This window comes from Lepisosteus oculatus, chromosome 21, assembly GCF_040954835.1.
Source record: "Lepisosteus oculatus isolate fLepOcu1 chromosome 21, fLepOcu1.hap2, whole genome shotgun sequence".
Classification (NCBI taxonomy): domain Eukaryota; kingdom Metazoa; phylum Chordata; class Actinopteri; order Semionotiformes; family Lepisosteidae; genus Lepisosteus; species Lepisosteus oculatus.
The window spans coordinates 7,392,102-7,407,888 of NC_090716.1; the positions used below are offsets into that span (position 1 = coordinate 7,392,102).

The 15,787-nt window shown below is 38.3% G+C and overlaps 1 protein-coding gene across 2 annotated transcripts in view; it reads right to left on the reverse strand.

Moving 5' to 3' along the window:
* mpped2a (metallophosphoesterase domain containing 2a) overlaps positions 1-15,787 on the reverse strand; it is a 56,078-nt gene that overhangs the window by 22,223 nt on the left and 18,068 nt on the right. For both annotated transcript variants that reach the window (XM_006642523.3, XM_015338029.2), the window contains exon 4: positions 8,615-8,840. In XM_006642523.3, the coding sequence (XP_006642586.1) occupies positions 8,615-8,840 (226 nt within the window). The remainder of the gene's footprint in view (positions 1-8,614; positions 8,841-15,787) is intronic.

Below are 15,787 nucleotides of genomic sequence, written 5' to 3' on the forward strand. Positions count from 1 at the left end.
GCTGATCCTTTTTAAGCAAATGAGAAACATTTGACTATCCTAGAGCAAACACATCTACAAGTGCCTTACATGACAGGCCCAGCCACAGAAGGTTCAGATGCTCACCAAATTATTAGGAGCACACTATAATTCTCAACTCAAAAGACTTGAAGATATAAACTGTTTCCTAATTTTAGAGCTGGGGCAGGGGCAGTACTATGCTACTCTACTCTATGGGAACAGGATCAAAACCTCTTGCCACCCAGTAATTTACAGGCCAGCCTGATGTTTCGTTACATCACTTCAACTTCAGTAACTGCAATCACATGGCGATCCAAGCCTTGGAGGATTAGAGGAAAGGATCTCTGCACAGGGCAGTTTCTGTTCCAGTCAGCTGCTTTACGTACAAAGTGATGCGTTAAGTAAGGACCGGGAGAAAGAAAAATCAGGTAGACGTGGCTCTCAAAAGCTATTTCTGAAAGTCAAGATTGTGAAATTTGGGTGTAAGAAAATAGAAACGACAAAAGTATCTCAACACCAAAAGACAACAAGTTTTAGAAACCCTAGAACCTGTTTTGCAATTATTCTGGTCTGTAGCTCAATTCGTGTAAGAGGGCCATGAGTCCGTGTCGCCAAAAAAAACCTCAATGAACTGAATTTTGTCAGTCGTTTTATGTTCCCCATATGAAGATTTTCTTGGATAAGATACACGGCTCATTTGGAAAAAACAAAAAACAAAGACGCTTTCACCAATTAGTCAAAATGGCTTATTACCACAAACGGATTAAATTAACAAGGACTCCATGCTCTGTGGCTCCTCCCGAAAATAACAAAACTACAAAACAGTCTATTAACCCAGCCCTCCACAGTTCATCTCAAAACCTTTGTGAAAGGATAAACAAGGGACAAAGCTGACCCCTGGCCTACCCCTGAGAGAAAGGTTGTGAAGAGAACAGAGGCCTGCTGTTACTTTGCTCCTCAGGGGGACAGAAAGGTCACCTCTTGTGTTTGCTAGTCCTCTTTCCCCCCCCAACAAAAGGGGCAGGATATTTCTGAACAATGACCGCTTCCTGTTTGAGTGGAAGGCGATTTTCACTGGTCATGGCCAAGGGCCCCTGAAATTTTCTCTAATTGTCTAAGACTTTGCAACAAAATATGTAGTTTTTTAAAATGTTTTCAGGCAGCAGCAAGGTTTCTTACATCACTTATTGCCAAAAGTAATGGTACTTAAAGAAGTATCATAATTAAAAACATATACCACACAACGATCGTTGCCCTGTCAGCACTTTTATCTGTACACATATGAAATAGATTGAATTAAATGTGACTTAATGTAGCCAAACAAAATAGTTGGGTAAGCATGTAAAACCACATATGATTCAGGGTAAAAGCAGAAATTCTGAATTAATTGTATACATTTCATTTAGATAAGAAAAAAAGAAAACAAATGTGGTTACTTATGTAAATGGAACATTTCTCAGAAGGCAGGGAAGAAAAGGCTTAAATGCTTCATCTATCATAAAGATGTATTCACCTTTTTTTGCTTTTGCAGATACTCCTGATTTAGTGTAGTAGTATCACCTGAATAATTTCAAAGCTGAAGGCAGAAAATGAGAGATTTTTACATTGCACAATAGCAATACCATTGTCCATAACATAACAGGTTGCTGGACAAAAATATGTGACAAATGTTCATTTTGGGGTCATACAGTATGTACCCCAGAGATCATTATTAGGACTACAGCTCTTCTTGGTTTACGTCAATCATCTAGATTCTGGTACAGTCAAAAAACGAGTGAAGTTTATAGATAATAGTCAAAAGAGAAAGATTTTGTATTGTGATAACAGTACAAACAGCAAAGGAAGCAGAAAAGGTTTGGAATTCTAAACTCGACAAACACCTGTCTGATGATGCTGCAGACTAGTGCAGACTGTTACATGCTGGTAGAAAAAACAAACTATGAAGACTGTAAAGAAAAACATAAGGTGTTTAGACTGAAACTATTTCTATTGGGCATTTTAGAATTGTGGGAACAATAAAAAGTAAACAATATCAAGAAGCAGTTTTTTTAACATTCCTTGATAAAAAAAAGTCATTCCATACATACATCCCCGTGAGAATGCCATGACTACAACAGGATCAGATTTGTGCATTAAAAATCCAAAGCACTAACAAAATCAACCCAACAGCATTCTTCAAAATCAGCAGTGAAAAATGGATACAAATGGAAGCTAAGGGAAAGTACCTTAATAATATAACATGAGGTACCGGGATTGAGGGAGTCTGGAACAAGCTACACAGTCATGGTTCAAGAAACAACTGGAAAAGTTCCTCAGATCAATTAGCTACTGACAGCCAAACAAGGTTGGGTCAAACTTCATAAAATCAGCTACAGTACACCAGTGCCTAGGCCAACTACAACTCAGTGTCTCTTTGCACATACCTACTCAATAAAATGTTATTCAAGGCGAGTAATTTAGAACTATCTTTTAGTCCTTAAAGGAGAGAGAAAATCTTTTAGGCGTTAGCAGGTAGAGTGAAGCTATAATTAGCATCACAGAGGAAAGCTTCCAAGATCTTCAGAAAGTGAATACCTCATAGTGGCAGCCTGCTTCACTCGGGGAATTCCATTGTCATTTTGACCTGGCAGAGTGAAAACAAACAATGCTCAAATTCCCCAAGGAGGAGAAAGGTCCGCTCAGCTTTCCTTGAACTTGAATTGTACATTTCCTCAGCCACACAGCAGTGGCCCAGGGAGAATGACACTCATTACTACTGAAGCAGAGGTCATTAAGAAGGGAAATATGATGTGAACATCATGCATTTCATTATCCGAAATACTACTAGAATGAGCAAAATAAAAAAAAATGAAGTGAATGTTCCAGCCGCGACGCTTGCATGCAAGTAGGATTCCACTTGTGTTTCAAATATTCTGAACAGCATGCTCATGCCATGCCAGGCTTTTCTGAAAAATCTTTATTTTTCTTACAGGTTTGTTGTTCTTACCAACAAAACAACCAGCAAATGGTTGTAAGGGGACATCAATACTTCAGGGTAGTTAGGCCAGTAAAACAAACTGAATATCTGTTCTGCTAGTTCTATTTTCCACTGATGTACAGTAGCACGCAAAGCATTTTTAGGTGCTGCTACTGATGTGCCATAAGGAGTGCAATGAATAACAGGGCTTAACTTGCAAATTTCCAATTCTTCACAACAGATTGCTTCGTACACTATATGCTTGATTGTGGCACTTATGTGCTTGTCAGGTTTTCCCACTGTGAAAGATGCCATGTATATATGGCACACATTTGCAGTAGTTATTCCAAGAAACACGAGACAAATTTGCAGAATATTGTATGCATTTCCTGAATGCCGTCTGTAAATGTACGGACTGATAACCATATAAGTCCCTTCCATTCATTTCTGTTTAAAATATTGTTCCAGCAAGAAAAGCATAGGTATTTCATACAGTGTTCTTATGATACAGATCAAATCTTGGTCACTTCCAGTTTTTTTTTGTCCCCATTAATTAAATCAGACTAACAATAAACCATCTAAAGAAGAGGCTTAAAACCTATTCAAAGTTTTCTTATACTCAATTTTTGACGGATTCTGACAAAATGAAGACAAACACAAAGAAATGTTTAACACCAAGGAAGGACAGTAGCTCCTGAGTAGCTCAGATTCCAACCACAGACTGAGCTCCATGTTCCAGAACTCATGAAACTGTGCTCCACGCAGCAAAGCATAAGAACCATTACAAATTAGAGGAGACCATCTGGTGCATGAGGCCCATCTGAGAGTAGCTAACTGATCCATGGTCACTCATCCAACGATTCCTTGAAAGAAGCCAGTGCATCAGCTTTAACAACATGACTTGTTCCATACATTCACCACCCTAAAGCACAACAGGCTTAGTGACACTGTGGGTAGGGATGGGATTTCTCTGATATTCTAAATCCCTTCTGGCTGATGGTACCTCTCTTCCAATCAGCAGTGTCCCCCTCCGGTGAGTTAAGATATGATCGGCCCAATGGGGGAGGTGGGCTGAAAAAGCCTCTCTGCACCTCTGCTCTTCCTGGGTTGTGTTTGAGAGCCGAGCCACACACTTGGCAATTGCAGTTTGGAAGGGCACATGATAAAAAACATAGCAGATCATGTTTTTGTTAGAAAATGCTGTAGAATGACAACATTCAAAATGATACTCATCTCTAACCATTAGTCCCACCAGTTTCCTAAATCAAACCAGACTCCAGTGCAGATTAGATTTTTGCTCTACACTCCTGTTTTAACAGGAGTCACTAAGCTTTATTTAAGGATTATTTTATGTGAGAAAAGGTAACTACTGGGTCTTTCAAACTGAATTATTAATTCCTGTGCACTCAACCTTCTGCCAGAAACTGGTGCAATCGCAGGCGATCTTAAGAGTGAAATTAACTTCTGTCCTTTTCCTTACTTCTCGGTTCAAATCATCACTGTTTTAGCTCTGCTGAGCATTACACTGTGCTTTCTGCTCAAAAGCAAACAATAGACATGTAGTCGCTCTACAAGTGATTTGTTTCAGAGGTACAATCATCATAACTGTTCCGAAATTTCAATACAAGCACAACTGGAAAGTACATGTTGTCATAACTTGACACTAAAAAAATAAAACGCATAGAATATATTCCACTCTGCAAACTTTATTCTTAAACCATGGTGTTAATCTCATTAACATTATTTTTGCTTATTTTAAAAAAAGTGGACACTCCAGATTTCTATTAGTTAACATCCCTCGACAAAAGGAAAACAGGAGGCTACTTTAACAGCCCCTAGGACACATGTGCTTTGTATGTAATGTGGGTAAAGGGTTAATGAGCCCTCATGAGAATCTTTTGGTCAGTCTGGTTCGGCCAAGTTATTCCCTGAACTTGACCGGTTTAGCACAGCAGAATAACGAGGGGATTCGATTACATAATTGTATGAACTTTGCCCAGCAATGACTGCACGTCTCAGCACTCAGGAACAAACTAAGTGATAACATCCCTCCTCCCTCAAGAGAGGGTTGAAGAGAGGCCTTTGTGAGAAGGCAGCTGTTTACAGCTTGGCAAGGCCATGATACAGTAAACCCCTCCTGCATAAAGCCAGTGCAGAGCATACAGCTCACTCTAGGTCTGCTGTTTCAAGTGTTTCCCTGCCCTGGGATGAACAGCAGCTACACATGACATCATGACAGTAACTCGTGTTCTGCAAGTCATTTGAAGTTCATTCAAACTGAATCCTTTTGCTTAAAACAGAAAAGGAAAAAAAAAACAGTAGTGCTGATGACTACATTGTTTATTACAGCCGTAGGCCTGAGGCAACAAAAACGTTACATTTCAGTTTAACTGCTTTGTGAATTATAGTGTCTCCAAATGCGTCAGACAGCTACACGTCACTGCCAGCAATATGTTTGCTCCTTAATGCATCATTTAGTCCGAATTAAAAAAAAAAGTCTTTACAATGTTCTAATTAATGAGTCTTCATGATTAGTTCAATTATGCCATGTTCTAGAACAGGGTAAATCGAAAATATTATAATGATCAACTAACCAGGTACAGTCCCTTGTCTAACCAGATCACTGTCTGTGTCTTACCCAACTGTTGGACCATATGCTATGAACACAACACATGCTAATGTCTGCTTGACAATCTGCCTGATTTAAATGCCATTTAAAAGAAACTGCTGGCACCTTCCAAAAAAAAATCCCCACAAAATTAAAACAATGGAAGGCATCCATGCATCAGCTATTGTGCAGTGAGTAAGATGAGATTTAACCATTTCACCTCTATACCTTTATTCCTTGCATTTTCTTAGTGCTTTTCTTTTCCCAAAGATTTCACACACTCAGCACAGATTCAGAGCCAGTAGCCTCACGACACAGCACATTAGATGCAGAGGAAAATCTTATTTATTAAATAATCCTTTAGCAAATTAAGACATACAATTTCAGTATCTAAAAGGTTTAGAACAGATAACCTATCAAACTGACGTTTTGTACAGCATTCAGATTCAATTTTCCTATGAACCACAGTGTTTAAGAAAGAAAAAAGGTATGAAGGGATTTACCTTTGACTGTCAAACACTTTATAACAATTCCTCTAGATAATACTTGTGTGTTATGCGCCACTTAAACCATTTTGACCTAAGCTTTAGAAAGGGTAAGGTGTCTTATAAACTGATAAATTAATTCTTAACCATTGGAAACCACTTACTTTCACAAAGGCCATCTACTGTATGCCAGTAAAGCAATGACTGCACAGAGGTGGTTATGTTACCAACGTTAAATTGTCCCACCAAAATCCAACTTTGTACATGAGCATTTCTCAAACACGAATACAGAAATGCAAAAATATGTACATTTGCTTCGCTGTACCTTTATTTAGTCCTTGACTCTCAAAACTAGTGGAAACTACAGTTTAGGAGCATAGTGGAACACAATCATCCAGCAGACATGAGGTAGCCAGCTCGGCCACCCATGAGGTCCAGTAAATGAAACCTTTCAAAGGACATGTAGGTCATGCAAAGGGTCAAGCCCTTCAGCTGCCCACAGGTCAAAGTACCATAGAAGACAATACCGTGTTCCAAATTAATAAACAATAGCCCCTTTTGGATTTTCCTTGCTTCTTGTTGTTTTGTTAGTCAGCTAGCTTCACAATAATAGCAACCTTTAAATATAGACTTTGGGGACACTGCTCTGTGAATCTGTTTTTGCTGACGTAAAAGTACCCGGTTTCAGCTTAAAAATGAAATGTTCACCAACGCATAAAATGTATTCAGAAAAGCACTTAAAATAAAAACAGATTAATAATTGCAACACCAGGGCAACTGTTTCCTTCATCCGTTTGCATCTACACAAATCAACGTGGTATGATTTAGAATAAAGCAACATATAGGATAACTGCAATGATATTTCTATAGTTCAGGTTTAGACTGCATCAGCATTGATAAGTGCATTTCAAACCATTATAAAAGTAAATTCTACACAGTAATTTGTTAAACCTCCAATTTACAAAATAAACAACATTTCCAGGTATGTGCAGTGCCATATTCTGCAATTCAGTACAAGGCAACGACTGGTGACGTGAAGCCACCTTATCACATTGTAAGCAAGCAGGTTTGTGAATACATCTCTTTTAATCCAATAGAATCATTGCTCTCGATTTTAAGACCATTGAGCCAACATATACTAATTGTTAACTTTGCATGCAGATCACATTGGAACATTTCTGTGCTGAAATGTCTGCTGCACAACCTGTACTTATTCGCTCATACATCATATACTGTACATACATATAGTCATACAGGGACTAGTGAGCAGGAAGGGCCGCTTCACCTCACTGTTCGTAGGAACTCTCACTCTCGCCCGTGGCAAGACCAGTGGTTTGAAACAAAATGGTGACTTACAGTATTTTCACAAAGTTCAAAATTTTGTGCTTAATTCTATACTGTTAATGAATTTATTTTTTGTTACCGAGATTGAATAGCCAGTCTGAGAAATTGGGACTGCAGTTCCCTTTTAAAAGCTGATGAATTAAATAATAGCTAAGCAGCAGGCCTACACCTAAATCCATTAGGAATGCTTCAAGTGTCACCTTCAAAAAACACAAAAACTAAATCAATTTTAAAGACTGATTTCAGTCAGGGCTAGAGTGGAGATCAGCGTCTCTTGGCTCTCAACATAACAGTAACCCAGGACTCGCTATGATGTCAATGATGAATGAACCTCTCCTTCAACCACCTTCAACATTGCTTCAGCGCCTGTGACCTATCGAAAGATGAACAGCTCAATGGGCGTTCAGGTAGGAGGACCTACAGTGCACCTCCTCACTCCCCTTGTGTGGGTACAGGGGTCTTCACTGCGATCCAGGTCATCAACGTAATGATCAGAGGGTCCAAATTGAGTGGGTATTTGAAATTTCTTAAAAAGGTGCTGAACATTTTTTTTATTTCAAGCTGTAGTTACCTTAGATGCAACCACTGCAAAAGGAAAATACAGAGGAAGTATGTAACAACACATCTGTTTCCTATGGAATTTCCCATTATGTTTAGCTATAGGATTCAGAACATCTTGTAAAACACCTGGCACACATACACACGATGCAATAAAGAATTGGATCTTCAATTTGTTTACGATAAGTGTTATTCTTTTTTAGAAAGGTCATTGTTAGATGACCACAGCCAAACTCTCAACATAGTTAAGTTACAGAGCTGAAAAATGAATGTTACTTCATGAGAACAAATCCATTTTGATGACAGTAAGATGGCAACTTCCTGACCAAGGGAGAGGAGGGGGAGGAACAGAAATATAATAACATGATTCAAATCAAAATAAGATTTCTAATAATGTTCACAGTCAATGCAGAATAAAACAGCTCCACAACAAACATGCATGTTAAGCTAAAACAAAGCGCAGGAGGTCTTGATTATAGAGTTGTGATCTTCCCAGGAGTTTCCTCCAAGAATTCTACACTCCAGTGTGCTCTGTTGCCCTGTGTAATGTATTCTACACAGTGAGGCATCCGACCCCTGCAGCAAGATGTACTGAGAAGTGAGAGGAATAAAAGGAAAGCTCTGCATTTCCCAATTAAGTGAACAGTAAAATGAATAGCTTACCAAGGGGTCCCATAAATTCGAAATCCTTTGACTGTCACTTCTGAGTCTTGTAGATATAAACAGTTTGTAAGGAGTGACTGTACATTGTCAAAGTCCTCCGGTTTCAACTTGGATACAGAAGGAAAGCGGTAGTAATCCTGCTTCACCAGGTCAGCCATGAAGTCCTTATCAAACGTCAGTTCATGGTTTCCTGCGATTACTATTTTAAATTCGTATGGTAGGCTCCCTGGAAGGCAAAACAAAAAAAAGTGTTTAGCAACTCACTGAGCAATGACACCAGCAGATCTCAAAATATGGCTACTGTTGCTTCCAGCACGATCATCCATAGCCTTTTGAACAGTAAAACAAGAAAATGTCAAATAAAAGAGCGCTTTTGCTTTAAGAGACCAAAAACACAAAACAGGCTCTTTTTAAGTGCCACTTCATTGCTTAAATAATTAAAACTCCTGGCATCTGCATGACTAGAATGTGTTAACAGTTTGTGCTAAGTCTCTGAAAGAAAGCTTTCAGAAAAGGTCCTTGGGAAACAAAGTAAATACTATACATATAGCCTTCCTATGGGGCAGCTTTTCAAGTTATTAATCTTGAATGCTTATATATTCAGTCCTTAAAGGTTAAGAGGTTGTACCATTTTAATGTTCCATTTGTACTTTTTATTTTATAATGAAATGATTCATTGATTAAATGTCAGGCTTTAGTTTGTTTTTACAAGTAAAGTGAAGATTTAAATCAGCTTGGAGAACCTGGAGAGCTGTCTCCCTGGTGGGCCTAAGATGCTGATCACTACATTACAAGGTTAGACTCTGGGCTACTGAGCCCAGCACATTTGAGACCCCCAGAAGTACAGTGAGCTGCTCTTTTTCTTCCCCTCTTCAAATGATTCAATTGAACTGTGCTTCCTACACCAAACTCTGGAGGCTTCAACACTATAGCTTCAGAAAATACTAGTAATTAAATCAAAATTATAATATTTGATTCTTAATAATAACTACTCCCAAGATGTCTAGCCTAGTGGCTTATTAGTTTCACAATGTCTCAGTACAATGAATATGACTTAAGAACTCAAATCCTTATGCACTGCCGCTGACAGACAAGACAGCTTTACTTTGTCCAAGGGAAACTGAAGAAAAAGAAATGCCCATATTGCTAAGTGAGTAATAGCAATCATAATTCGAATTGGGTTATTTCAATTACCAGTAGATTCCTTTTCAGTAATGTCCGCAGGCTATATATGAAGGGAGGATGGAATTATGAAACCAGTTGTGATTTTTTTTTACACAGAGAATGAAAAACAGCTCTCCAACTCCAAGATCACAAAAGTGCCAATGTTTTCAGAGGGTGGCTTATGTGGTGTGCAGGGATAATTCACTAGCTTTTTCCCCTTTCATCTCCATTTCCCAGGGGATATAAATTCACATTAAAAAACCATTGCTCAAACTCCCGCAACCAGGCATCTTTAAAGGCTGTCCTGTGAGCACAGGCCAGCGATTGATGGGCCTGGTGACAGAATGGTCTGCTTGCCCTCCTAAGTAGTGGTGAGAGAGCGATGCCTCTGGAGAGCAGGCTGACTGCTGTACATGGATTTGGCCATTTGGAGCAGTGCTTTCTGTGGCTGCTTACAGCGTTAACCTAACCCGGCCTATTTAAAGCTAACAACAAAATTCAAAACCCTTGCCTAAAATAAGTCCTAAAGACACAAGTGTTATGTAAGTACATCCAGCCGTTTCTTAAAGAAAGCCAAGATGTCAGCTTCAAAAACGGCTGGGTAGCTTGTTCTATAGTCCTACAACACTTCAAGGTAAATGCATTTCCAAGAAGCAGAAATAATAATGCAATTCCACGTAGTTAAAATAATAAATTCTAACCCAAAACAATGATCACGCCTAATCACATTGCCTGTGCTGTACTTGCTCTGTGAACAGGTTTTTTTCCAAACCCCTCTCCTGGCTGAAACACACAAACATTGCCTGCATATGCATTGTATACGATAACATGAAACATTCATCAGGTTTTAGGTGTAAAATATTATCATTTATATTTGAGAGTACATTAATTGAAGGCTTCATAAAAATAAAATATGAATAAAATCAAGATGAAGGTTTCTCCCAGGGTCTTTGACCATTTTCAGGGTTGCTGTTGCAATAATCATTTTAAGAAAAGGATTTAGATAACCATCGTTAATCCAAGAGAAAGAGTGAGTACCATAGTAAAACTTAAAAACGATGTATAAACCTTAAAAAATCTACAATCTGGGAGCAAAAAGTCTGGTTTTCTCTTTATTCATATTCGAGCGTGTTTATTGCACAAACTCAATAATGGAGCTATCTAGTCTTTCATACAGCAAATACAGTACATGTAGTTGTGACAGGTTGTCAGCTAACAGCCATCTGAGAGGGTGCAGTTCCTGATAGTTATTGCCTTGACAGACTGCAGCTGTGGTCCTCAGTACAAACTCTCTTTAATAGGTGTGTGAAGGTGGAAGGAGCTTGAGAGAAGTTGCACACCAGAGCTCCGAGGGACTGCTGAAAGCTGTCTTAATAGTAGCAGAGAAGCTGATGACTGCCAAAGACAGAAGGATACAACAAGGCAGATAAAGGCAAAGCAGCAATGAGCAGCAAAGACACTGATAAACTGAGATGGAGGTTTTCTCCCTTTGTATTCTGCCTTTTTTTTGGGGGGGGGGGGGGAACTTGTCTTTTTGTCTCTTAACTCTGTTTTTGGAGAAAAGAAAATAGGCACACTGCTGGGCACGTTTTTCTTTCAACCTACAGACTTGCGCTGTCATCTGGCTGGTAGCAGAGGCATATGATGCACATCATACAAGGATTGGTCTTTTCACTGTACACAAAAGAATAAAGAAATCAGAAGTCCACTGCAATACAAAAAAAAGATTAGAGATATAGGTTACAACCTTGCTTGACCACAAGAGACCATCCTGAACCCTTCTTCCCAAATGCAATAAAACACTTAGGCCAACCTAAATATAAGGAAACATCTATAAAGTCGCAACTGAACTTTTTTTCAATTATTTGGTTGACCTAGTTTCCCCCTCTTTTGAAAAAGGTATTTTGTCCATTAAAAAAAAATATAATAAAAGAGAAAGGCACTTCTCTATACATTTGCTTTAGATTATGCACTATACTACAAGTATGATACTATACAGTACGTATGTTAGCAAGCTTTCTTATTTTCTTGTAAACTGATAGGAGGAGTATGACAACTGCACTTGAGTATGAACGTAAGGAATCTGGGAAGTGTTCATATGTTAGCTGTTCTGGATTTTCTTTTCAATTATACATTTTCCTTGCATCTTCTGAAAACAAATTCCTCCATAAAATAAAGAGAAGATGAATAATATCCACAGAAACAGAGACTGGCAAATGAATCCACAGTACAGATCTATTTTGAAATGTGATGGATTACTGACAGTGATCGACTCCTTCTATTCATATAAAAGAAGATACAGCTTAAAAAATAAAAATCTGTTCTGCTAGCTTTGTTATGGCTATCCGATCAATCAATATATTACAGTATCTGCTGATATATCAACTTACTGAAAAACACACCAGGGCCTTGAAACAATTAAGACACAAAAACTATAAAGTAGAATAGATTGAATGGACTATCAAGTAGGTCAGCTATCATCACCAGACATGCCAAGAAGAGATTTCTGAATTAAGTGATGGGTCACCTATTGTTCTTGACCTTTATGGTCTTAGGTAATTTACAAGTCTAAATCAGATGCAGCTAAAAATTAAGTTTCTGTTTTAAAAATATATTTTAAGCATAAAATAGCTGTCAATCAAACTCTAAAATACAGACTATGTAATACTCTTTGTAGATGGGTGCAGTGATGATTAGTGGTTAAATATGTACTGTACCAAATCCTTTTTGGTTTTCACCAAAAGATTATGTTCCCTTAAGATTCAACACTCAACCTTTTGATTAAATTCTGAAGATGAGCCTAATGGGTGTACATTACTGCACCTGGAACAAGAGGTGACCCTGCCCAAATTACTGAAGCAAAAAGGGTCTTTGATTATACAAATTCCCAAAGACGCTGAAGGGAGAGTAATTACATGAGGCAATCTGGGGAAAAAAAAGATGGGACAACTGGAAAAAAAGGGAGAGGACAGGAAAAGATCTACCCGACTGTATTCTGCTGTTGTCCGACTTTCAATTTTTGTTGAACGTGATGAAAATGAAAGAGCAAGACACAAAAGTTTTCTTGTTACTTCACATTATAGAGAAATAAAGTAGTGTATCATAATCCTTTCCTAATTGAATAAGAGAAAGCCATCTCTCAATTTTAAAATCCTGAAGTCCCCCTAACTACATCACAGATCCATTTACATGGTACTTTGCCAATGCGCAAAACCAAATCACTGGCTACAATTGGCTTAGACCATATTGAAGAGTGCGGGAGCAAGTGCTAGGGAATGAAATTACTGTGAGGCAACTCTATTTCTCCGGCTCAGGAGGGAATTTTCAGAGACTGCTTTATTGCCATCAAACTTTATTTTCAAAAAGGCGTCGATACAAACCTCCCTTCCCCCCCCACCTTTCTTTCAATATACACTGGATTTGGAAAATAAAAAAGCAGGAAAAAAAACTCTCATCTATATTTTATGAGTGTCATAGCCCAGCTGTATAAAACCTTTTTTATAGGTCTTGAATAAGCGAGGGAGTTTTTTAAGCTTTTGTCAGCCTTTAAGCAGTGGCTAAACCAACAAGACAAAGAAAGGATGCAGTTGAAAATGCTAACATTTTCTAGGATTCAAGCAAACTTGCTTTGGATTCTATGTATACTTACTGAATTGTGGAGTGTGCAATGTGCAGGCACATCAAAATTTAAATGGAGGAACAATGTCACAGTCCACTGTAACCGTAATAACTTTACGAATTTCATCTTTGTGGCTTAGAAAGGAATGTGGTGGTGAAAGCTCTTAAAATATGGACAGCACCATCGTTTCCCTCCAGAAGGAAAAGCTGCCTCATCCAAAACGTGCACATCTGTGGGTCTCAAGAGTGGCTCAGTGAGTACAGGCCTGTGCGATCTCAGGTCCGAGTCTGGGTCACATGACTGGGATCCCCCGAGTGCTGACATGCGATAGGCTGAGCCACACTGCATGGAGTGTGGGCAGTGATTAATTGGCTCGTAACTAATGGTAATTAATTGGCTGCGCTCCCCAGATGCTCACAGGCTTGTAGTGCTGTCGGTGAGCAACCAGCGCTCAACCGCTGGACAGGGCTGGGGTGCTGGGGGATGTGTTAAATGTCTGCCAACATGTGCTCATTTGACCCTGCGGTGAGGCTGTGGGGTCGGCAGCTGGGAACCAAGAGGTGAAGAACACACAGCTGGCAAATGCTGCTAAAACATTATGAAATAGTTGGTGTACTGATTTGTTTTTAGAAATCACAAAATGAAAAGAAAAAAATAATAATAAAATATCAGTTTCTCTTCTGATTTTGCAACATTGTTGTAAAACAGATAAAACTGTCCAGTGAAAGTGTTGTGATGAGTTTTTTTTTAAACATTTTATATAAATATATAAATAGATGCTGTACTGTTTCTTCTTCAGATACTGGGTCAGCAAAATACAAAGTGAATGGTTCATATAAAAAGGTCTAAACAATACTTATAACTTTGCGGCTTATACATAATTACATAAAGAAAAGTAGCTGGAAATCTAATCTACATAAATATCCTTTAATACAATGCTGAAACTCAGATTAATAAAAATACATCTAAATGTACTTTTTAATTAGGAGTCTCAGACAGCAGTGCCTTTTCACAATTTACTGCTGTAATCATAAGACTAGTAATAAGAGTTTCAAAGAGAAATGCATTCAGCCCTTAACCATGTAAATTCTTAATTCTAATTAACTGAAGATTGTATTAGAAAGCTAAAACTAAAGACATTAAAGTGTGAGGGATTCTAAATTTGCGTCTTTTCCATTTGAGATATAAACATACAACCTGCAGTTTAACCACGGTCATTTTAAGAACTTTCTGGAAGAAGCAAAGAGTGTAAATATCAACAAGGTATCATGCAACTTTGTAAACAGTTGTAAATCAACAGAGAATAGCATTATTTCTTTAAAAAAGTACACAAATAATGCTCAAGAACAAAGTTTGGAATGGCTGAATTTGAAAGAAAACTATTCTCATGTTTTATTGCATTTAGCTTGTAACACAAGAGCTTCCTCTGAAGCTTGAGGAAAAAACTGCTGTTTCTTTAAGAAACAAAAAAACAATCAGGTGCTATTAACTAGGCAGGCTAGCTCACCTCCTGACTGGCAACTTCCTTGCCATGATCAAGACACTGAGAGGCCTTTATTTCCACTCTTGGACTTGAAAGCAAGTTGGACAATAGTGTCAAGAGAGTGATAATGTCTTCTTGCACTGTGAGACCTTGTGCAATGCTCTGGTTTCACAGCAGTTGTGAAACTGTTCAAGAAGCTCTCCTACTGCCAATGCTCAGATGGTGATCAATACACTCCACTGGAGTCTACAGCAGTGAAAACACAGCCTCATTTCCATGAATACTCCTGTTTAATTAAAGGCTAAAAGAAAACTGAAACAGGAGTGCTTGTCATGTATAATATAACCTGTAAAACCTGAATTCTTCTTCAAAAAAAGTTGTTCTTTCATTCTGGTATCTGTCAGTTACAAGAAACAGAAAATTACAGGTGTTAAACTTTAGAAGCCACATTCCTTTTCAGTCATATGGCTTTTGGGAGGGTCTACATTTTCAACATGTTTAACAAGAGGGAAAGCCTGGCTTTCGGTAAAGACTGAATTTGTCACAAATACGTTTTGCCTGTTTTTTCTTGGAATTGGCCAATTATTATTTTATACAGCTCACTGCCAAAATGAACATCCAGGCCCAGCACAGATGAAAAGAAAACACACACTTGCCTCTCAAAACTTCTTCTCACAACAGCCACTCAAACTGCCCAACATCATGCAGACAGATCTGTGAGCTACCTTCTTGAAACTACAGTTTACAAAAGATCAATCAGGACAGTTTTATGTTGGTGGAAGGGTGAGGGTAGGTACAGTAGGTACATAAATCACGCATTAATTAAAATAGTGGAAAATTGCACTTTAGAAATGGATAAGCCAGCTGTCAATATATTTTCTATTTTTCTATTTCTATTTTTTAAAGT